This window comes from Aquarana catesbeiana, linkage group LG01 (genome assembly GCF_042186555.1).
Source record: "Aquarana catesbeiana isolate 2022-GZ linkage group LG01, ASM4218655v1, whole genome shotgun sequence".
NCBI classification, from domain to species: Eukaryota; Metazoa; Chordata; class Amphibia; order Anura; family Ranidae; genus Aquarana; species Aquarana catesbeiana.
Genome location: NC_133324.1, coordinates 255,390,942 through 255,416,476, shown reverse-complemented (window position 1 = coordinate 255,416,476; position 25,535 = coordinate 255,390,942). Strand labels below are relative to the sequence as shown.

At 40.9% G+C, this 25,535-nt stretch overlaps 1 protein-coding gene across 1 annotated transcript in view; it reads right to left on the bottom strand.

Annotated features, from left to right (window-relative positions):
• TMEM132C (transmembrane protein 132C) overlaps nt 1-25,535 on the bottom strand; it is a 921,872-nt gene that overhangs the window by 176,381 nt on the left and 719,956 nt on the right. Inside the window, exon 4 of the mRNA XM_073627978.1 lies at nt 12,631-12,814. Coding sequence (XP_073484079.1) covers nt 12,631-12,814 — 184 coding nt within the window. The remainder of the gene's footprint in view (nt 1-12,630; nt 12,815-25,535) is intronic.

Genomic DNA, 25,535 nt, shown 5'->3' with positions numbered 1-25,535 from the left:
CCGAACACCCCCCTGTTCGGTTCGCACCAGAACATGCGAACAGGAAAAAAGTTCGTTCGAACATGCGAACACCGTTAAAGTCTATGGGACACGAACATGAATAATCAAAAGTGCTAATTTTAAAGGCTTATATGCAAGTTATTGTCATAAAAAGTGTTTGGGGACCTGGGTCCTGCCCCAGGGGACATGGATCAATGCAAAAAAAAGTTTTAAAAACGGCCGTTTTTTCAGGAGCAGTGATTTTAATAATGCTTAAAGTCAAACAATAAAAGTGTAATATCCCTTTAAATTTCGTACCTGGGGGGTGTCTATAGTATGCCTGTAAAGGGGCGCATGTTTCCTGTGTTTAGAACAGTCTGACAGCAAAATGACATTTTGAAGGAAAAAACTCATTTAAAACTACCCGCGGCTATTGCATTGCCGACAATACACATAGAAGTTCATTGATAAAAACGGCATGGGAATTCCCCAAAGGGGAACCCCGAACCAAAATTAAAAAAAAAAAATGACGTGGGAGTCCTCCTAAATTCCATACCAGGCCCTTCAGGTCTGGTATGGATATTAAGGGGAACCCCGGCCAAAATTTAAAAAAAAAAATGACGTGGGGTTCCCCCAAAAATCCATACCAGACCCTTATCCGAGCACGCAACCTGGCAGGCCGCAGGAAAAGAGGGGGGGACGAGAGTGCGGCTCCCCCTCCCTCCTGAACCGTACCAGGCCACATGCCCTCAACATTGGGAGGGTGCTTTGGGGTAGCCCCCCAAAACACCTTGTCCCCATGTTGATGAGGACAAGGGCCTCATCCCCACAACCCTGGCCGGTGGTTGTGGGGGTCTGCAGGCGGGGGGCTTATGGGAATCTGGAAGCCCCCTTTAACAAGGTGACCCCCAGATCCCGCCCCCCCCCTGTGTGAAATGGTAAGGGGGTACATAAGTACCCCTACCATTTCACGAAAAAAGTGTCAAAAATGTTAAAAATGACAAGAGACAGTTTTTGACAATTCCTTTATTTAAATGCTTCTTCTTTCTTCTATCTTCCTTCATCTTCTGGTTCTTCTGGTTCTTCCTCCGGCGTTCTCGTCCAGCATCTCCTCCGCGGCGTCTTCTGTCTTCTTCTCCTCGGGCCGCTCCGCACCCATGGCATGGGGGGGAGGCTCCCGCTCTTCTCTTCTTCTTTTCTTCTTTTCTTCTCTTCTTCTCCTCTTCTCTTCTTCATTTTCTTCTCCGGGCCGCTCCGCAATCCATGCTGGCATGGAGGGAGGCTCCCGCTGTGTGACGGCGCTCCTCGTCTGACAGTTCTTAAATAACGGGGGGGGGGGGCCACCCGGTGACCCCGCCCCCCTCTGACGCACGGTGACTTGACGGGACTTCCCTGTGGCATTCCCCGTGATGTCACAAGGAAAGTCCCGTCAAGTCACCGTGCGTCAGAGGGGGGCGGGGTCACCGGGTGGCCCCGCCCCCCCCCCGTTATTTAAGAACTGTCAGACGAGGAGCGCCGTCACACAGCGGGAGCCTCCCTCCATGCCAGCATGGATTGCGGAGCGGCACGGACAAGAAAATGAAGAAGAGAAGAAGAGAAGAAAAGAAGAAGAGAAGAAGAGAAGAGCGGGAGCCTCCCCCCCATGCCATGGGTGCGGAGCGGCCCGAGGAGAAGAAGATAGAAGACGCCGCGGAGGAGATGCTGGACGAGAACGCCGGAGGAAGAACCAGAAGAGCCAGAAGAGCCAGAAGAACCAGAAGAACCAGAAGATGAAGGAAGATAGAAGAAGCATTTAAATAAAGGAATTGTCAAAAACTGTCTCTTGTCATTTTTAACATTTTTGACACTTTTTTCGTGAAATGGTAGGGGTACTTATGTACCCCCTTACCATTTCACACGGGGGGGGCCGGGATCTGGGGGTCACCTTGTTAAAGGGGGCTTCCAGATTCCGATAAGCCCCCCGCCCGCAGACCCCCACAACCACCGGCCAGGGTTGTGGGGATGAGGCCCTTGTCCTCATCAACATGGGGACAAGGTGTTTTGGGGGGCTACCCCAAAGCACCCTCCTAATGTTGAGGGCATGTGGCCTGGTACGGTTCAGGAGGGAGGGGGGGCCGCACTCTCGTCCCCCCCTCTTTTCCTGCGGCCTGCCAGGTTGCGTGCTCGGATAAGGGTCTGGTATGGATTTTTGGGGGGACCCCACGCCGTTTTTTTTTTTTTTTTTTGGCGCGGGGTTCCCCTTAAAATCCATACCAGACCTGAAGGGTCTGGTATGGAATTTAGGGGGAACCCCACGTCATTTTTTTTTTAAAATTTTGGCCGGGGTTCCCCTTAATATCCATACCAGACCTGAAGGGCCTGGTATGGAATTTAGGGGGACCCCCACGTCATTTTTTTTTTTTAATTTTGGTTCGGGGTTCCCCTTTGGGGAATTCCCATGCCGTTTTTATCAATGAACTTCTATGTGTATTGTCGGCAATGCAATAGCCGCGGGTAGTTTTAAATGAGTTTTTTCCTTCAAAATGTCATTTTGCTGTCAGACTGTTCTAAACACAGGAAACATGCGCCCCTTTACAGGCACACTATAGACACCCCCCAGGTACGAAATTTAAAGGGATATTACACTTTTATTGATTGACTTTAAGCATTATTAAAATCACTGCTCCTGAAAAAACGGCCGTTTTTAAAACTTTTTTTTGCATTGATCCATGTCCCCTGGGGCAGGACCCAGGTCCCCAAACACTTTTTATGACAATAACTTGCATATTAGCCTTTAAAATTAGCACTTTTGATTTCTCCCATAGACTTTTAAAGGGTGTTCCGCGGCATTCGAATTTGCCGCGAACACCCCAAATTGTTCGCTGTTCGGTGAACTTGCGAACAGCCAATGTTCGAGTCGAACATGAGTTCGACTCGAACTCGAAGCTCATCCCTAGTGGCCAGTAACAGTTAGATTTATAGAACAAGCACAGGGAATAAATTATGGAATCACTCAATTCTGAGGAAAAAATTATGGAATCATGAAAAACAAACAAACAAAATAACACTCCAACACATCACTAGTACTTTGTTGCACCACCTCTGGCTTTTATAACTGCTTGCAGTCTCTGAGGCATTGACTTAATGAGTGATAAACAGTACTCTTCATCAATCTGGCTCCAGCCTTCTCTGGTTGCTGTTGCCAAATCATCTTTGCAGGTTGGAGCCTTGTCATGGACCATTTTCTTTAACTTCCACCACAAATTTTCAATTGGATTGAGATCCGGACTGTTTGCAGGCCATGACATTGACCTTATGTGTCTTTCTTCAAGGAATTTTTTCACAGTTTTTGCTCTATGGCAAGATGTATTATCATCTTGATAAATGATTTCATCATCCCCAAACATCCTTTCAATAGATGGGATAAGAAAAGTGTCCAAAATTTCAATGTAAACCTGTGCATTTATTGAAGATTTAATGACAGCCATCTCCCCAGTGCCTTTACCTGACATGCAGCCCCATATCATAATTTATTGTGGAAATTTGCATGTTTTCTTCAGACAGTTGTCTGCATAAATCTCATTGGAACGGCACCAAACAAAAGTTCCAGCATTATCACCTTGCCCAATGCAGATTCGAGATTCATCACTGAATATGACTTTCATCCAATCATCCACAGTCCACGATTGCCTTTCCTTAGCCCATTGTAACCTTGTTTTTTTGTGTTTAGGTGTTAGAGATGGCTTTCTTTTAGCTTTTCTGTATGTAAATCCCATTTCCTTTAGGCGGTTTCTTACAGTTCGGTCACAGATGTTGACTCCAGTTTCCTCCCATTTGTTCCTCATTTGTTTTGTTGTACATTTTCTGTTTTCAAGGCATATTGCTTTAAGTTTTCTGTCTTGACGCTTTGATGTCTTCCTTGGTCTACCAGTATGCTTGTCTTTAACCACCTTCCCATGTTGTTTGTATTTGGTTCATGTTTTAGACACAGCCGACTGTGAACAACCAACATCTTGTGCAACACTGCGTGATGATTTACCCTCTTTACCTACATTCTAACAAGCAGATTTAATCTGATGCAGGTGTTAGTGTTTGTAATTAAAATTTACTGGGTGATTCCGTAATTTTTTTCTGAGAATTGAGTGATTCCATAATTTATTCCCTGTGCTTGTTCTATAAATCTAACTGTTACTTGGCCACCACAATTATTTTTCTTGATTTCTTTTAGTGTTTCTTAAAGCCAGAAAGTTGCCATTTGAAATGCCTTTAGTTTTTGGCCATGTCTGTGATCTGCTTTTTTTCTACAACAATAAACAACTGAAGGAACATCCTCAGGGACTGGTGATTCCATAATTTTTGCCAGGGGTTGTATATACCAACCTGTATGAAAAAAGGGGCAATATATAAAACAATGAGAAACAGTAGACATCTAGTTCTTTAGACATATTTAGTGATTTACAATGGCAAGGTGACAGGAAAAAAAAAAAAATCTAAATCATAATCCTTTGACTAAAAAAAAAAAAAAAAAAAAGAAAGAAAATAGGAACCCACCCCTCCCCCATATCACTACAACCAATAAAAAAATACAAAGGTAGTCAAAAGGGCTCATACCCATGTCAGATTTCCCTTGTTGAATGTAATGTCTACTTTTTGTAATTTCTGGATGCAGAATAAACAAATCCTATCGAGATTCACTATAGCACTTAAACGTCTTGTATTATGGGAAACTGTCAAGCTATAAATTTCAACCTCTGAATGGTTAATTGTTTTATTCAATCATAGGGAACAATGTCTTGGATCAAGGATGGCTCCAGACATGTACTTTGATTTTTAAGCTGGAATTCATCCAGTTACATCCTTTAAAGTATAGCCCAAATAAACATGTCCAGATGTTTCCATAATCCCCAGATGAGACCAGTGGGTCACCTTACTCTGCAAAAATTGTGAAATTAGGAAAATATAAAGCAGAGGTTGTCAGCATATGTTGTCGTCAGAGTGAATGCTCCTTTAAATAGAGTAATTATTTTGCTGAACGTGTGTGTACACCATGACAATATGTTACACAGCGTAACAGAACCTGTCTCCACTCTTCCACAGAGCATTTACCATATGGTAGGAGTAAACATGTTCCTAATGAAGCCACTGAAGATTTAGCAATGAATCCATCTTAACAAGAGTGTGATTAAACAGGGGAGATATGCACTGGGGATCTGCAATGCTGTGTGGTAAGCACAAAGTATGAGGGAGAAAAACTACTAAAGTCAACTTAGAAAAGGTCATGCAATGAATCTCCCATTAAAAGACACACTTACTATGGCCAATTACTCCGAATAGCAAACACTGCATGGGCATGTTACTAAATGATTTACAAAGATAATTATTATGCATCTTGTTCAAAGTTTACATTGAAAAAAAAAAACATAGTATTTTGTGAACTCAAATTATTATGCTATATAACTTGCTAAAATACTGTACAATATTTATGTATATGCTTATGCAAACATAAACTGCATAGCAAACTTTCAGTAGCTCAATGAAGTTGAGAAGGATAATTGACATGTCAATATTACAGATTGGAACTAGAATTCTAAGAAACATGTACATTTAAATTGTACATACAATTTAAATTGCATGTGCTTATTACAAGAACCATGCAGATAACATATATGGACCTGTGATATGAGGAAACTAAATTCTCTGGTTTCTAAAAAGGTAGCAAGGTGAGGCTCTGGCCTGAAACAATGGAAAAGTCAGATATCACCAAGAAATGCAAGCTTGTCTTATTGATACTTCTTGGGTCTGCATGGTCTATGGCAGTGGCAGTCAACTTTAAAAACACAAAAGGCCTCCTCCGTTCAGCCGAATGGCATAATATGTTTTATGGATTCACACACTGAGTGGACATACTGTATCTGTCTGGATTCTATGAGGAACCTTGTACCATCATCGTGACTATACATTTCCACTATTATCCTGAGGAACTGGAGGTATCATGAGGATCAGATCTAACCACCTGGGTTTCAGCACCAAATACTAGAATCTTGTTTGCAGGCCTATCTGACTCTGTAATAGAGTCCATAGATTCTGGTAAGAGTCCATCTAACTACTAGTGATGGCCCACATGGTGAATATAGAAGCTTTCTGACACTCCTCATTACACAGTGGTGGATGTCACTTTTGAATGGGACTGCTACTTTCATCTATGCACATTTTAAACTGACTTATAATATATCATATATTTTTTTCACATATGTCTTTCACTATATTAATGTGGTTTGTATTACTATTAGCGGAAATAAATAGCAAACATGTCATACTTACCTGCTCTTTGTAATGATTTTGCACAGAGCAACCCAGATCCTCCTCTTCTCAGGTCACACGCTGGTACTCCTGGCTCTTCCCTCCTGCTGGGTGCCCCTATAGCAAGCAGCTTTCTGTGGGGGCACCCAATCAGGCACGCTCCCGACTCACGGCTCTGTGTGTCCATTCACACATGGAGCCGTGGCTCGGCCCTGCTCCCCTCTTCTGATTGGCTCACTGGCTTTCCCACTGCTGCCAAAAGCCAATCAGGAGTGCGAGTCCCCAGAGAGGCAAGGATGTCATGGACATCGCTGGATCAAGAGGGGGCTCAGGTAAGTATTAGGTACGTATTAGGGGGGCTGGGGGGATGCTGCACCCAGAAGGCTTTTTACCTTCATGAATAGAATGCATGAAGGTAAAAAACCTTGTGCCTTTACAACCACTTTATGTTATAAGAGATGGTCAGAGTCTATGGACATGCTACAGATGTGGGGGGACATGTTACATGAGACTGTCAAAGATCAACACCATTGGAACCACTATATAGTTCAATGCTTCCACTCCCATTAAGGACCACTGGGATCCAGGGGCTGCAACACAAGTGGCAAAGGGCCACATGTGATCCTCATGCCACAGATTGAGCACCCAATTCCGTATTTGAGTGCCATGGAATATTAACAATACAACTATTTTAGGCATGCAGTAGATTATATTTGTTCTACACATGTAATTTGTATACGTAAGGAATTACTTTTAGTGCTGTTTCACAACATACCAGCAATTATAAAACATGAATAACATATGAAAAGATACATACGAAAAAACAATATATACTAAGGAAGCTTTTGCACATTATGCTTAAGTGTCCCATTTCTTTTCTACCCGAGGACTTGAAGCTGGAGCAGAATGTTGTCAAGTAAAATGTTTTTTTTAGCTCGTAAAATAAGAATGGAACATGTGGGATTAATGAAAGGACCTTAATACGATTTTATCCTGTTAGATTACTTTCAAAGACTCTAAATACCATAAACCATATAACTCCCCAAATCATCCTTTAAAGATGAATCTGCAACCAACTGTAATGTACTAGCAAATAATTGATTCTCTTGTATTTTGTTATGTGCAGCAAAGAATAGCTTGAGGGATGTCATAGCACAACTAATGGATATAAATGGGCTGAATTTAGTAGGAGTGGAGGGTACTGGATACATGAAAGCAATGTCAAATACAGCAGGACATCAGCGTGCGTCTTAAGAGGGTCTCTGAATCCTAATTCACTGGAAGAAGAGTTGAAAATGAGGTTTTGAGGAACTTCACATTGGAAAATGTATCAAATTACTTTCAGGAAATGCTGACTCTTTCAGGTTTATAGAAAAATAAGTATACAATTTGTTCCTGCCTGGCAGTTCTGAATCAACCCACAGCAGAGTTCTGAAACTTTGTTTCTCATACACCTACCTGCGGGAGAGAAACACATATGGAACGTGTATTATATACAGATAAAGAAACATTATACAGTCAGTGTGGATAATAATATTATCTTGACAACTGTCTATAAGATAGCCATTCAGAAATAAATACAATTTAAATAAATGATTCATATATGCCATTTTATTTGTACTATATGTTAATTTAAACATCATCTTTGTTTGTCAGCTGTCTTTAAAAGCCTTGAAATACTTATTGAGAGAAAAAAACACTTAACTAAGGCCACGTCAATGGGCTCTTTCATATTTTATTTAAACTCCTATTATATGTAAACTTCTAGTAGAAGGCTGTACAGTTACTGCAGGCAGGTTCTCTTACTCACCATAGCTAGCATGGGAGAGTGACAAATACGCTATAGGAAGGGATTGAAAGGATATTATTCGTAATCGAGGGCCATGGTGAATAACCAGAAATTACAGAACACTCCTATACTCAAACTCTTTCAAATTACGAAACCTAAAAGTGAAAGTTCACTGAACATTTTACACAAATTCCCCAATGCAATTTCAGATCCCCTGAATAGTAAATTCCACTGTTCCTTCTCAGCCCCTGGAACTAGAGCAGGAGGGAGCACACTGCGCACGCACTCAGTTTGAATGGGCCACTAGGGAGCACACACTTGTAGCTTTCAGCCCATCTTGTAAATGACAGGGTGGAGGAGGATCAAGGAGCCTTCAGCTTTTTCAGTGAGCCCTCCTCCAAAGCTGCATACTGTATGTATTGGACAGCAGTATTTGAAAATTAGTGCTGGTATGTACTATTCAGGGGATCTGGAACTGCATAGGGGGCTTTCAACGGTGCCGCCATTAATTTCAAAATTCAAACAACCAAGCCTTCAATTTCAGCTCATGTTGCTACAGGAAAGAATTTTCAGGAATCTTCTTTTGTTTCGGAGAATTTTCTTTTCTTGCACTCATGCGCATTTCTTTTTTGATTATATTTCTCACACAATTCTCCCATCAATGATTAGAAAATTGTTTGTTTTTCAAAAAAATTATAGCATTCCTGATCACTCGCATTCGATGGCTGCACGAAAATCGTCCGTTGCTGCAGCCCACTTATGGTTCAGAATTTGCAAGAAAATTCTTAGATAAGATTCCACTTTCCTGAAGACGTGTGCCTGGACACAAAATGCATAGAAACTGAGGCTGTAGATGCTAGACACAGGAGCTATCCCCTCCACCCCCAGCTGAGACGCATGCTGTGCTTCCTGGTTTCACATTCTAGTGATGGATCGGCCCCTGCCTCATCCCACAGCTGAACATCTGCTGTACGTTTAAGGCATGTAAGTGCTCTGACAATAAAGACAGTATTACACTATTGCCGTTTTTGGCTCATTTCTGGGAGAGCCAATCTTTACAGATTAAGATAAGGATAAGGAGCGTTCGGGACTTGCATTGAGTGTTATTATCAGAGGATCACCATTCACCATCTATGAATGTATGATGTTTGATCGATATTGGAGATGCTCGATTAAAGTTCTTACTGGCTTTGAGGATCCAGGTTTGCTGAGGAAGTTTTTCCAACTTTATGCCTGGTGGTCACTCTGTGGCTAGATACATCTGGTGAGCAGATTTATTTGTGACTTTGAGTGAAGCTTTTAATCACAAGAAATTAGCATACTGCACTTTATGAAGGCACGGTGTTGGAGATTTTACCCACACAGAAGAAACACACCCATCTATATCTGTCTCACAGATATAAATATATATATATTTTTTTCACATTCTTTCATATTGGACTAGTTTGTATAATTTATGATATATTATATGTACTGATATATATATATATATATATATATATATATATATATATATATATATATATATATATGTTCACATTCTTTCATATTGGACTGGTATATGTTATTTATGATATATGTGCTGATTATTATATTATTATGTCACACTTATGTGGGTCTGGTAAATATTCACATGCTTATATGGTTTTGCGTCCAATTTTTCACATTTTATTCATGATCACTCGCATTTGATGGCTGCACAAAAATTAGCCGTTGCTGCAGTCCACTAACAGTGCGGAATTTGGCCGGCCTTACACGTTAAAGCAAACATGTGGGCCAAGTTTACTTTTTTGTACAATTACAGGCCAATGTAAAAGTGTACCTGTTAGCTAAAGTGATGTGATATATTGGCACTTACCTAGCAGCACCCTTTCAAATCATCTGCATATTCAATCAGATGTCACATGGACACAATTGTGAACTAGTGAGCACTGACAGGGACCATGTTACTTGATGTTAGCTCTGGCCCACCACCTCCTGACATCTGATAGAACATGCAAGCACCCAGGAATGACAGCTTTTTAAAGCATGTGCAAGTTTTAATTTTGGACATTAAACTCCCAAATGTACCTATGCAAATACTGACTCTTGAAAGTTGATATTTACATAGGGGGTTTAGGATGATACTCTCTATCTGTTTGGCAGTACTTGGTTCTGATGAGAGGTTTCCAAGGGAAATTATAATTTGTCAGATGCAGACGTTGGCATACTGCCATCCCCACTCCTCAAAATCTATGGGATTCAAGCAGGTGACATAACTATCTGCAAACAACTTTGTTTACAGGAAAGATAAATGCTGGTACCCTATGCTGAAATGAAGAAAGAGCTGCGCTAAACCAAATAAAATAATAAATGCAATGAAGTGACCAAAGCAGCTGACACACAAACAAACCAAGTCCACTAAGTATATAAAAAACCAAAGTGCAGCGCTAGGAGTATCCAGTATATACTAGACACATATGTGAAAAACAAATAAAATAATTATTGAACATATACATATACCACATTCAAATGTGAAAAGCCAGGCAAAAGCTGTACACAGTTCTGTTATACTAATGCTGTACCCTCAGTATTATAGATGTTCTATATTTCATCATGTTTGTTTCACTTCTGGTTCTGCCATTTTGGAGGCGGAGCCATTCATTTACAAATTTTTGTACAGTCTATAAGTAAGAGCAATGTGGGGAGGCTGGTTTATGCCCCTGTTGAAACTATTCAGTCGAAACGCGTAGGGCTAGCATTTTCAGCTTCCCACATTGCCATTTTTAATCTTTTTGTGATCACTTTTATCTATATGGTTTTTATCCAATATATCCCATTTTTTTACCTACACTATGTGGAGATTCCTTTTTTATTTTTCCATGGCCCTATTTTGAACTGCTGTCTTTGGATTTTCCCGGTCCGGAATTGGAGGACGTATGCAGGAGCTGTTCGGCTTCCACCTGTGATCATCGCTTCCTTTCGGTGACCGTGGCCTGTGGGATAGCATCCGGCTGGATATCACGGGAGATCATCCCCTTATGCCTATTTGATGCACTGCTATACGGTATGTGCCCCCTACGGGTCCGGTAAGGGTATCCATTTATACTCATTGGAGATCTATGTGCTGTGGTATCTGCTGTCGCCTTCCCATTTGAGTGCACACACGCCTCCCAGCGTCTATTGTTACCCTCCGTTTGGAGAAGACACCTTTCTTTACTTCACATGTTATGGACTTTCACCATTTGCTGTCCTGGTTTTTTATTTGGACACTCCAATTAAAGCAGGGTTTTTGCCTGGCTTTTCACATTTGATGGTGTTATATGTATATGTTCAATAATTATTTTATTTGTTTTTCACATATGTGTCTAGTATATACTGGATACTCCTAGCGCTGCACTTTGGTTTTTTATATATGTTACCTGCTGGTCATCATAAAGTCAACCATGAAATTTGTAGCACATTTTTAGGTTTAATTCAAAGACTAAAGCCACCATACATGGATCAAAATTTGGCTGGCTCAGCAGGGACCAGCCAAATTTTGACTCATGTATGGGCAGGGAGGTTGTACACAATACAACTTCTGTTCAGCCACACTGTCAGATTTTTCCAGCCTATAGCCGGCAGCACTGATCAGTCTATTCTGATGGCAGGGACGTCTCCTCACTGTCAGAATACAATAGCTCAGTAAAGAGGATTCCTCCATTCAGAGTGTGTAGATGGAGGAATTGAGTCATTTTTTTTGGTTCAATCTGCTGGTTGAATGGAAAAAAAAGACTCATCTATGGGTTGCCTTACTCCAGCTTAAAAAAATTTTTTTGTTTTGGATGGAGTTTAGAACCTTTATCAGGTTTTTTTCACTGTATGCCTTACCATCCTTATGAAACATGTTCTCTTTTGTGCTGGTGTCACAGGGACAGTAAGTGAACCTGAGTCTCGTATCGATCTAGTGCTGTACCCATCTGCAGGTCTCACAGGGCAGATTGATAGCAATGGGAGCCATTGATTCCTGCTGTCAACCAAATTCAGCGAGGAGGGGGCGGGGGTAGTATGTGGGCAGACATAGAAAAGGAGGAGCCAAGTGCACTGCCGGGGGACTCCAGAACAGGAGGTTTGGGGCTGCTCTGTGCAAAACCCCTGCACAGAACAGATAAGTAGAAACCTCTTTTTTTACTTAAGGTAAAAGCATTTAAGCTTTTAAAATCACTGTAACGTTATAGTAAAAATACAGCTTGCAATATTTAATCCCAGAGAAAGGTCATAAAACATTTCCTGAAGTATTTAGCTGCAAAACTAAATAAGAGAGTGTATATTATGAACTAAAGAATAGCTGGGGGTGCATTCAGATATTTGTATCCTCAAGCCACTGAGTGCTGCAGAGAAGGTGAGAGCTGCGTAAAACACATAAAACGTCGCTTTGACACGCCTGGTGATTTGCTTTCTAAATCACAGTTTTATAAAAATAAATACAAAAATGAAATAATAAAATCAATGTGGTATTGGGTGATCCCTGTGTAGTTATTTTTATTTCTTCTGCTTACGATATGTGCTTTTCTAAATAAAAGACCATTTTATTCGGAAGTTACTATGAAAATACTTCTTACCATAGAGAGGGGGACAATTCCCAGAATATCCTTCTGACTAATGAAGACCTCAGACAGAACCAGATCAGCTGTGGGTTTTCCAGGATATTCTAGCTGCCAGGAGATGGGCTGAGTGCCGGAAAGGCTGCTGAAACTGGTGATCTCAAAGTTCATCTGTACAACCTCTGTAAATAGACTGTTACTCCTAGGAGAAAGCAAGAAGGACTTTATTAGCACTGACATTGATGACTCTAAAAGAAATGCAAACTCAGGGATCTTTTTATAAAGGAATTAAAGTCAGAATGATGACATATGATTAAGTGTTAACCCACAAACCAAGTCATAAATGAATGAGGGGAATTCATAAAGCATGCTTATGACACTTGAAATTCTGATGTGCATTTGCGCAACAAATGTTGGTTCGGGCGACAAAATAATGTACCTCTTGGAAGCAAGTAAATGTCTTTGGGGCAGGAACCACATACAGAGGTGCACTAAAGCTAGAGAGTTCACATACACACTGTCCTCATTGCAACTAAGCTCTCTCCCTGCCACTGCAGCTGTCACACAACTAAGGATTTTTAAACAAAAATATATATAAAACTGCGCTATTAAAAAAATTATAAAAAATGTAGCTACATTAAAACAAAGCTGCAGACTCCGCTGTGAGATATAACACGGTCCCAAACAATCATTTCTACAAGGAGTTACGCTAATAAATTGTTGATCAAGCACTAAAAGAAAAAAAAAATAAGAAAAAAGTTCCAAAAGTGAAGAGAGAGAAGATCCTGGTATAGCATCCACACTATCTCCCACCTGCAGTAGTGCATTGTTGTGACAATCCCCTCCACCTTAGACAAAATGGTCGCTCACCAGATTATATGGACCTTCTGTCACGAAAGGTCAATGACTCATATAGCTCTAAACCCAACCAGGGCCTTGCATCCAGGTGACAGTATCATAGATGATCGCCAAAACATAAAAAACTCGCCATAGTGTAATATATCCTTAAAAGCTTTATTGTATGTAAAAAAGATTGCACTTACAACAAGGAGAATAAAACAATTGCATTAACATCAAGAAACAGCCGGCCAGCTACTTGTGGCTGCGCCGAGTTACCGCACAATATACTATACAACCTAACCACGCCTCCGTCTGAACCCTAGGTGGCCAATCACACTTAAAGAAACAAATCAGGTAATAGAAATCCCACAATTACACAGCGGACATAGAACCACAGTATATAATATTCTGAGGGAAAACTAAAAAAGGGCTAAAAAATGGTTTACCATAGAGAGAGTAGCGATGTCATAACAAAGTATAGAAGGCAAAAACAAAACCATTGAGTAACCATATATTGTAACTATCTATACCCTTTTAACGCCAATAGGTACCAGAAAGTTTCATGAATTTACCGCATGGGGTCATTCCACCTAATCTAAACGGCAACGGCACACCCTAGAGCAGGGGTCTCAAACTGGCGGCCCTCCAGCTGTTGTTAAACTACAAGTTCCATCGTGCCTATGCCTGTAGGAGTCATGCTTGTAACTGTCAGCCTTGCAGTGCCTCATGGGACTTGTAGTTTCGCAACAGCTGGAGGGCCGCCAGTTTGAGACCTCTGCCCTAGAGACTACAAATTAAACAGCATCTAACATTCTGCCCGAAAAATATTTTTTTACAGCACCTGCCTAAACCAAACTGTACAAAAAAAGGAAAAACAATATATTTATAAGAACCAAAAACTATAACTGATTTGACTCCCACTATCTATACATCTATGTCATATAGTCACCCTTCTTGTCTGCTGGTCGGAAGACCAATTCCTATTGCATACCGAATCTAAACCCATCTCCAAATCTTTTTGCATTTCGGTATTCTGAACCTTCATCTGATCCAAATCCCTTAGGACCACATCACGAAAAACTTTGAGGGAAGGGGCCAGTACTCCAGGGGGATTGAATAAAGATGCATGGGAAAGGTTAGAATGTGGAAACTCAGACAAAATTACCCTATTCTCCTTGATAGGGTTGGTTATTAAGTAACGTTTGATATCGATATCCGCACAAACTTATGTACATCCATATATGTCTGAAATTTGCTTAGCCTCCTAGGCTGGGCAAACTTCAAACCCCCTATCCAAAACTGCTTTTTCTGAGTCAGTTAAAACTTGATTACTTAAATTCTATATTCCGATTCTATTTACCTCCTTTTTTGATTGTAACTGCCTCCCCCTCTAGTTCCACTCTTTGTTCGACTGGTGGTTTTATACCCTGTTTTGGTCTGGGAAAACACCAATTCTGATGTCCTTGATTAGTATTAGTAGAATTGGAGTGACCTATTATATTGGTCACTCCAATTCCCATTACAGGAACCATGAGGATTTCGTGGAGACATATGGTCAGGCACTACCACCATTACCATTAAAGGTATTCTCATTATGTCTATAATAATCCTGTCCATATCCATTGTTGGGGATCACTCTATCTCTCAATGGGAAAAACCTATTCTGAGTAGTAATATTGTAATCATAGTCCGGTTCATCATTCCTTCTCCCCTGATGATTAAGTACAGGATAATGATTCCAACCTTGAACATAGAAAGGCGGAGGGCCCTGTCCTTGGTTGTTATACTGTGGCCCAATATGGAAATTGCCCCCACCTTGCCCCCTATAGGGTAGGCAGGTACATTGATTATTATCTCCATCCTCTTGTACAAAAAATGCTTTTGTACATAAAAGATACCAGACACATTATAAATTTGTTATCCAACCACAGACCTAAATCAGGACTGCAGATGGTGGCAGCTGACGTATCTTTACTGTATACAGTTATTCCCCATGATCTTAGCCTGACAGCGGTAAATAATTACCTAAATTGTGATTCAGGTTTATGGCTGGTCAAGTGTCCTTTATTATGGAACTTTTGGAATATACGGCAACACACAATTATTTTTGGTTCGAAAATCAATTTTTTTGCCAGGATATGCCAGGAGGCGTAGCCATGGGGGCTAAGTATGCATTAGTTTGTCAAATCTTTTTATGGCCAGGTGGGAGGAGGATGTTGTCTATGCCCAAAAAGAGACCCCATGTGGTCCTGTGGGCTAGATACATAGATGACATCCTCCTCCTACGGGATGGAAGTGACCCTGATTTGGATGAGTTCATCAACTCATTGAATAATAACAACAGGAGGATTCGTCTGAGCTATGAGGCTAATTTATAAAAGGTCAATTTCTTGGTTCTTAAAATTTCGATAAAAGGGGATAGATTTGTTACTTCCACATTTTTTAAACCTACAGATAGAAACTCTTATATTCCTTTAGATAGTTGCCATCATGCATCTTGGCCTAGGGCAGTTCCCAAAAGCCAATATTTGCGTTTAAGGCGTAATTGCACTGAGGTTGGTGAATTTCGAGCACAGGCTACTATTTTTCACAACCAAAAAGAAAATTGGGCGAACCTGCAGATGGGAACATCCCAGAGAAAAAAGCGGCTACTAAGGCAGCAAAAAGGCAATACTGGAATCTAGAAATTACATATAAAAATGTTTTTATTTTTCAGATTAAAATGAATAGAGTTAGCTGAAAGACAATAAATGTATGGTTTATGGTTTGTTGAGTTCCCCACTACAAAATAGAAGTGTGGAACTAACACAATGGACAAACAAACAAAGAAAAACAAACAAAACAAGTAACAAGCCAATGGATGCCAACTAACCACACACCCAGAGACCGCCAGTGGTAACGACCACATGAGGGATGGAGCAAAAAATGCATCCAGAAAAAAAATCCTATTAAGGCGGACTGTGTGTGTATGGCCCCCGGGGGATATTGAAGAGCAAAAAATGTGTATATGGTAAGTCTGCTAAATGCTAGATGGAAAAAAGAAACAGCTAGGGCTTGCGGTAAAGGATCTCAAACAAAAGTTCAATGTATGGTGCCTCTAAATTATGGCACCTCAGAGCTATATATCTGAGGAGGAAAAAGGTTATGTGAGAAATAACAGATGTCACATGAGAAGATCCCATAAGGCAGAATAATGTATTGTCATAGCTGGTGACATCCAGGAAGATTGGACTCAGGGAGCTGTTGGTATAATCTGCTACTCATGTGAGAATATGGTGAGTAATGTACATCCCACTATATCCCTTAAACAGGCTATCAGCTCCTGAGAAACGTGCAGTAATGGGTCTCAAGCAGAGGACGTCTACACACATGCAGTGCGTCCAGGGAAAGTTTTCATATACCCACTGCAATATGGGAGAATGCCATACAAGTACTCAGTGACATATATTACCCAGGACCAATCACAGTGAGATGCAATCCCGATTGAAAATTGGATAGCATGTCAGATAGATAGTATGAGCAATTAAATATTGCAGGGATATTAGCTCCACAGGTGTGCTTAAGGGCATAGAGAGAGTCCTACATTACCAAGTCCTCATAGCCAGTTGGGATTAGTGGATTCCTTTACCAGGGCCGCCACACGTGGATTCCTCGTTGCAGGTCTCAGGCCGTTCCTGGCCAATTGAAGAGACAATGCTGCTTTATGGTTAGCGCTAATACGCTAGTAATGCAGAGGACGCAGAGTATACCGTGATGGTTCCAGGCGGGTTTGTGGATATGTCAGGCCATAAAGCAAGCTCTTCCTATGCCCAGTGAATGGGGAATCATGTGAGCGGCGTCACATGATCGTGATGACGTCAACGCGTTTCACAACAGCAGATGGTGTAGCTTCGTCTTGGATGGGGAGGGGGCTGGTACACACCATATCCTTTTATCTAATATTGTGTGGTGGTCGAGCTCCACCTCCTAAAATAATTTTGTTTCAAAGGAAAGGGGAAAAGTTTGTTCAGCAACGTCCATTGTGTATAGAATTTACTAATTGGGGGGTGGTAAATCACATTAATGACCATTTTTGTCATTATTCCAATAGGATAACAGCCATATATGTGTATATATAAATTCATGGTGGGGGCGTGCATGCATGGCATAGTAAAGCACCATGCATGTATGTCCCGAACACCAGAAATGGTGAAGGAATATACTGAGACAGAAAAGAACAACAACATATAACATACAGTAAACACAGTGAATGTGCAAATAAGAGAAATTGGAGATAAGGATAGAAACAGAGATAAGAAATAAGGAATTCATAATGGAGCCAGTACATGACTAGAGGAAAGGCTGCAAGTTAATTTCAGTGTTCAGGCCCTGGGGGGTAAGAGACTTCAACGTAAATATCCACCACTTTTTTATTTTGCAGTAGGATACGGTTGAAGTCTCCCATTCTTGGTGGCCATTTGAGGATGTAGATCCCCTTCACGTTTAGGCCATCAGTTTTGCCTTCGTGGAATTCAGCAATATGTTTTGCTACTGGTTTTTCCTGGCCATTTTCAGGGTCTCTCTTTTTCTCCTTCCTGGTGTCTCAGAAATGTTCTCCTATCCTGATTTTTAACGATCTCTTGGTTTTGCCAATATATATCTTAGGACAGAGGCAGCTGATCATATAGCCAACCCTAGTGGTCAAACAACTTATTAGATCCCTGATCTCGAACTTGTTCTGTCCAGCCGCATCCGTAAAGACATCTATTTTTGACATCAGATTTGTTGAAAAAGGATATAAACGTGAGTCTCTCCAGGTTATAGTGGATGACATCCAGAGAAAGGATAGTTTATTTGAGGAGAGACCTGCACAAGAGAGAAGGGATACCTCACCTTCCCTCCCATTTATCACTACTTTCTCTATTCAGGATCATAATATCAAGAGTTTGATTAAAAAACACTGGTATATTTTAAGTAATGACAGAGTGCTAAACAAGGTTTTGCCCGTTAGACCCCCTAAAATCCTATGTTCCAAATGGCTTAAATGTGGATGTCAATGCTTTCATTGACAATTCCTATTCCATTATTTTTGTGAACGTTCAGTGTTTAGACTGCTGTTTTCTGTGAGCCTCGGTCTGACTCTTGGTTAGCTGTCTTGGTGTTTTGTCCTCAAATAAAATATTTTTTGGTGCTAATTATAGGTGATGAGTGGGGTTTTTATTTTTCAATATTTTATTTTTCTATTTATTTTTCATTTTTTTTATTTATGATCTAATTTAGGTTTTTTTGCCATATTTCACTATGTGTAGTTTTTGAGGGCAAAAATATTTTTCGGGGGGGTTGGATGGCTTATTTCCCCTTAATCGTATGCATTATAGTGATCTGTTTAATCTAGGGATGCAATAATTGTATACTCCCATGTTATATCATTTTCTGCCACAAGATGTTATTTTGTGTTAGTTGTTGTGTGACCCCAATTAGACAATCATAGCACTTACGGTAAATTTGGAAAATCAAATATGATTTTGGTTGCTAATTGGATGTTTTTTTATTTTGGAAGCTCAAATAGTTACAGTAAACAGTAAACAGTTAGTTAGGTTTATTTAACGTTGTAATGTGTTCACATGATACCTATATGGAGTTATTGTTACAATGACTTTTTCTTGGGAAATCTGTTTCTGTTTTTTTGTTTATATTTTTGTTTATAAACATTTTTTTTTAGTTATATTTTAAGATGGTATAGATAGTTATATGGTTACTCAATGGCTTTGTTTTTACCTTCTATACTTTGTTATGACATCGCTACTCTATGGTAATCCATTTTTTTATCCCTTTTTTAGTTTCCCCTCAGAGCTTTACATACTGTGGTTCTATGTCCGCTGTGTAATTGTGGGATTTCTTTTACCTGATTTGTTTTTTAAGCGTGATTGGCCACCTAGGGTGCAGGCCAAGGCGTGGTTAGGTTGTATAGTATATAGTGCAGTGACTCGACGCGCCATCCGTGCCCGGAAGACATCATCGTATGACGAATCGCATAGGATGGAGCGACGTACTGACATCATCGCACTTCTCAGATCCCAGAAGGATGGGCAGCTACGAGTAGCCAGACAGCTGTTTTTCTTGATATTAATGTGATTGTTTTATTCTCCTTGTTGTAAGTGCAATCTTTTTTACCTACAATATAACTTTTAAGGATATTACACTATTGCATGTTTTTTATGTTTTGGAGATCATCTATGATACTGTCACCTGGATGCAAGTTCTGTATGCCTCAAGGAAATCCTGGGACATTTTTAAAGGCCCTGGCAGGTGTTTGAGGGAAGGGGTTAGCGACAGAAAAGATGTTGCCTGCTACACAGTGTACAAAGTCACTAGGGATGAGCTTCCAAATGATATAAATACAACAGAATGATATAACTCCAACACGTCCAATAAAAAAAAAAAATCAAAAACAGAATCACTGTGTTGGAAAAAGGATCACTCCCTTGTGTCAGTATTTTGTTCAACCACCTTTCGCTTTAATTACAGGCTTTAGTCTGTTGGGATACATCTAACTTTGCACATCTAGACTTTGAAATTTTTGCCCACTCTTCTTTGCAGATCTGCTCAAGTTCAGGTAAATTTGATGGTGACCATTTGTGGACTGCAGTCATCAAGTAATTTCACAGATTTTCAATGGGGTTTAAGTTTGGGCTTTGACTAGGCCATGCAAGTACATTCACCTTTTTCTCCTTCAACCACGGTATGGTCATTTTTGCTGTGTGTTTTGGGTCATTGTCATGTTGGAAGGTAAACCTTCTTCCCATTGACAATTTTCTGGTAGAAGGCAGCAGATTTTCCTCAAGAATTTGATGGTATATTGCCCCATCCATTTTTCTTCTATCCTAACAAGTGCTCCAGTCCCTGCTGCAGAGAAATACCCCCATAACAGGATATTACCACCTCTATGCTTTACTGTAGTAATGGTGTTTTTTGGACGGTGAGTGGTATTGGATTTCTGTCAGACATATCATTTGGTGTTGAGGCCAAATAAATTAATTTATTTCTCATCCGACCATCCTTCAGAATCTTCAAGTTGCATTTTGGCAAAGTTCAGTCATGACGGCATGTGGCATTTCTTGATGAGTGGCTTTTTTCTTGCAACCCTCCTATACAAGCCACATATGTGGAGAATTTGTAATATTGTTGTCACATGCACACAATGACCCCTCTTTGTCCTACATTCCTGCAACTGCTTCAGAGTTGCTGTAGGCCTCTTGCTAGCCTCTCTGACCAGTTTCCTCCTGGCTCTTTCATCCAGTATGAAGCAACGTCCTGATCCAGGGAGGGTCTGTGTTATACCAAATACCTTTGACTTCCTAAAAATAGACCACTGTGCTTCTAGGCATCCTGAGCCTGTCCACAACTTTATTCCAGAGTTCTTTTGACAGTGCCTTGGCACCCATAGTTGATTGTTTGCCTCAGTTTCACTATCAGGGACTGAAATGCTCCAGGAAAGCTCTTCTTAAGCTGAGCTAATCAAAGTGACCACAGCTGATCAAAGTTGAAAGTCAAATGGCTTTTAGTATCTTACAGACAAACATTCAACAAACAAAAGTTTTTTTTTTTCTTTCTGTTTAGCTCCCAGGAAGTGTCAAGGTCCTGCATTTCTGAGAGGATCAACAGGTATTTTTGCAATTACTATAGGTAAGAATATGCATAAGCAAATGTGCAAAAACATGAAGGCCTTAATGCGCACTGGGAGTCTGTTTTAGCCCCCCCGAACACCAGGACTCCTGGCAGGAAAAAGCTGCTTAAAAATGTGCCTAAAGTCACATATTGCACACATGTTTAGGCGTGTCTGGCATTAAGCAATAATGAATTCCACTGGCCACAATATAAATTTATTCTGGCCACTGAAATGCATTGATGCTTAAATGTTAGGGGCTTCTAGCATTCAGGTGCCTTTAGATACAAAAGTATTGGGACGCCTGCCTTTACACACACATTAACTTTAATGGCATCCCAATCTTAGTCTGTAGGGTTCAATATTGAGTTGGTTCACCCTCTGCAGCTATAACAGCTTCAACTCTTCTGGGAAGATAGTCCACAAGGTTTAGGAGTGTGTCTATGGGAATATTTGACCATTCTTCCAGAAGCGCATTTGTGAGGTCAGGCACTGATGTGGTCGAGAAGGCCTGGCTCACAGTCTCTGCTCTAATTCATCCCAAAAGTGTTCTATCGGGTTGAGGTCAGGACTCTGTGCAGGCCAATCAAGTTCCTCCACCTATAACTCGCTCATCCATGTCTTTATGGACCTTTTTTGTGCACTGGTGCGCAATCAAGTTGGAACAGGAAGGGGCCATCCCCAAATAGTTTCCACAAAGTTGGGAGCATGAAATTGTTCAAAATGTCTTGTAAGCTAATGCCTTAAGAGTTCCCTTCACTGGAACTAAGTGGCCAAGCCCAACCCCTGAAAAACAACCCCACACCAATGTCCCCCCCCCCCCACCAAATGATTTGGACCAGTGCACAAAGCAAAGTCCATAAAGACGTGGATGAGTGAGTTTAGGGTGGAGGAACATGACTGGCCTGCATAGAGTCCTGACTTCAACCAGATAGAACAACTTTGGGATGAATTAGAGCAGAGACTGTGAGACACACATTCTCGTCCACATCAGTGCCTGACCTCACAAATGCGCTTTTGGAAGAATGGACAAATATTCCCATAGACACACTCCTAAACCTTGTGGACAGCCTTCCCAGAACAGTTGAAGCTGTTATAGCTGCAAATCGTGGGCCGACTCAATATTGAACCCTATGGACTAAGACTGGGATGCCATTAAAGTTCATGGATGTGTAAAGGCAGGCGTCCCAATACTTTTGGTATTATAGTGTATGTTTAGGTGTATCCAGGCGCAACTTTTTCTGCTCTTCAGGTCCTCTTCTAAGCACACTTTTTGGTGGGTTATATTTATATCCTGTAAACGTGTCTCTTATAATACACCAGTAAACATCTATGTGTGCATGGACACATAAGATAACATAATGCTTTTATAGGCTGAAAAAAACGGCTTTAAAAAACAGGATTTTTTTAAGCTCAGTGTGCATGAGGCCTGACTTATATCAGAAACTTTGTCTTTCATCAGTTTAGAGAAGTGAGAACAAAACAAAAACAATAATAATGAATATTTCTAATGGTTTTCTGCTTGTGGATTTTATGCTCAAGACTGGATTCAACATATTATAATTATGGCTGGCTATTAAGCTTTTCATTAATAGCTTTGTGCTAAATTTTCATTCTATAAGCACTGGGAACATGAATAAAAATCAATAGAACACAGCTGTTTAGCTGATACAACAACAGCTCAGCACTAGGGATTCCACCAATACATCTTTAGAAACAAACAAGACTTTAAGGAGAAATATTCATCTTTTAGAGCCTTAAATCAACATTTTCATATTGTATGCACATCGAAAACCAACAAATGTAACACCAACCAACAAATAAAAAAAAAAAACAAGAAATTGTAGAAGGCAATAATAGGTACAGCAGCTGTTGTATTTTCTGAAAACACTAATGCCCTGTACACACGGTCGGGTTTTCCGATGGAAAATGTGTGATAGGACCTTGTTGTCAGAAATTCCGACCGTGTGTGGGCTCCATCACACAATTTTCCATCGGAATTTCTGACACACAAAGTTTGAGAGCAGGATATAAAATTTTCCGACAACAAAATCCGTTGTTGGAAATTCCGATCGTGTGTACACAAATCCAACGCACAAAGTGCCACGCATGCTCAGAGTAAATTAAGAGACGAAAGCTATTGGCTACTGCCCCGTTTATAGTCCAGACGTACCCGTTTTATGTCACCGCGTTCAGAACAATCGGATTTTCTGACAACTTTGTGTGACTGTGTGTATGCAAGACAAGTTTGAGCCAACATCCGTCGGAAAAAATCTATGGATTTTGTTGTCGGAATGTCCGATCAATGTCCGACCGTGTGTACAGGGCATTACACTTACACTTGTAAAGCTTGTTTTCTTTTGCAAAAAATAGTTTGTTAATGTTGATGCATTTGGACATACTATTTGCCACAGGAAACTATGTTGCAATGTATCACGCAGTGTGTTGCAGCAAAAAGTACAGCCCACCACTTCTTGTGTTAGGAGGGGGGATTTGGGAGACTGAATGATGTGTGCTGGGGGATTTGTGCTAGGAGGGGGGATTTGGGAGGGGGGAGGATTTGTGCTGGGGGGGTTGTGCTAGGAGGGGGTAATGGGGAGGAGGGAGGATTCATGGTGGGGAAGGGATTTGTACTACGAGAGGGGATTTGTGCTAGCAGGGAAGATTTTAGATTTTAGAGGGGGAATTTTGTTTGAAGGGGGGATTGGGGGTGAGGGGGTTGGGTTGTGCTAGTAGGGGGGTTTGGGGGGAGAGGATTTACAACCTACAGATCACTGCTTTACAAACAACATTTTAGGGCATTTTCACACCAGGTGCAGAGTGATAATGCTTGCAAAATTATGTGTTTTCCCGCACAGCACAAAAATGCGCTGCCTTTAGCAATTGCATGTGGGTTCAAACCCACTAAAACACATGGTACTGCAGTACCATGCAATTTGGTGTGGCATGATTGTAAAAATCATGCTGATTCTTTTTTGTGTGTTTCACATGCATAAAGCAGTCTATTAAAAAACATGACACGCAGTTAACGTGCAAAAAAGCTTGCATGCTCGGACGCACCTCCTGGTCCGAAGGAACGCTCAGACTGTTGTGCCCCAAGATTTTGCACAATTCTAAAGGGTGCCTTGACTGAAAAAAATTGAGAAACACTGATGTAATGTATAATACCTTTGTACTGACACCTAGTGGGTAAACTAGTATAACTACAATTTGCAATGTAATTCTTGTGAAATGGTATCATCCAATCTGCCTAGATTAGTTAGTTTATTCCTTAGCTATGCCCTGCTTAATTTTTCAGGCTGCTCAGTTAGTTATTATCCAGCCTTCATAGTGGACAAGTTGTTGAATATCATTCTCTATTTACACTTTATTATGACTGCTGAACATCTACAGTATGTATTGCATTTTACAAGACACCATGTGACCCTGGGTACATCTGAAAAACCATGCACTTTTGTACAAGCTCCACCCTTTGTGTCATGTGATCAGTAGCAGAATTGGGTTGAACACCCCCTGGTTTGGTTCGTGCCAGAACTCTCGAACATCGCAAAACTTTGGACCCTAACCCCATTAAAGTCTATGGGACCCAAATTTGAAAAATAAAAAGTCCCAATTTTGAAAGCTAATATGCAAGTTATTGGCTGAAAAAAGGGTATGGGGGCCCGGGTACTGCCATGGGGGACATGTATCAATGCAATGTTTTTACAGGAGCAGTAATTGTAATGATGCTTAACGTGAAACAATAAAAATTCCTTCAAATATAGTGCCTGGGGGTCCCGTTAGTCTGCCTGTAAAGTGGCACATCTGTACTATGTATAGAACCTGCTGCAGCAAAACTGAAATATATAAAGAAAAAAAACACATTTAAATTAGCGGCAATAAAATACCATTGCTGGCAATACAAAAATGTTCAAGAAAACAACATGAAGGGTCCCCTCCAATCAATACCAAACCCTTATCCAAGCATGCAGCCCAGTAGGAAAGGGGGGGGCGAGAAAGCACTCCTCCTCCTGAACCATATCCCCAACCCCAAAGCACCTTGTCCCCATGTTGATGGGACAAGGGCCTCTTCCCCACAAGCCCGGGCTGTGGCTGTCAGGGTCTGCAGGCAGGGGGTTTATCGGAATCCCCCAGATCCTGCCCCCCCATGTGAATGAGTATGGGGTACATAGTGCCCCTACCTATTCACCAAAAAAGTGTCAAAAAGAAATAAAAACACACACACAGCCTTTGACATCTCCTTTATTAAAAAAAAAAAAGTCCCAGATGTAGATCCATCGTCAGTCACAACAGCGCTGCCACCGCCGGACCAGAGAAACAGAAAAAAAAGCTCTGTCCGCAACGAAGGCTAACCGCCATCTGACAGTACCTAATTAGGTAAGTGGCAGAGCCACCTGGCGACACAACCTGGTGGCACTGTTCACGTGTGATGTCTCAG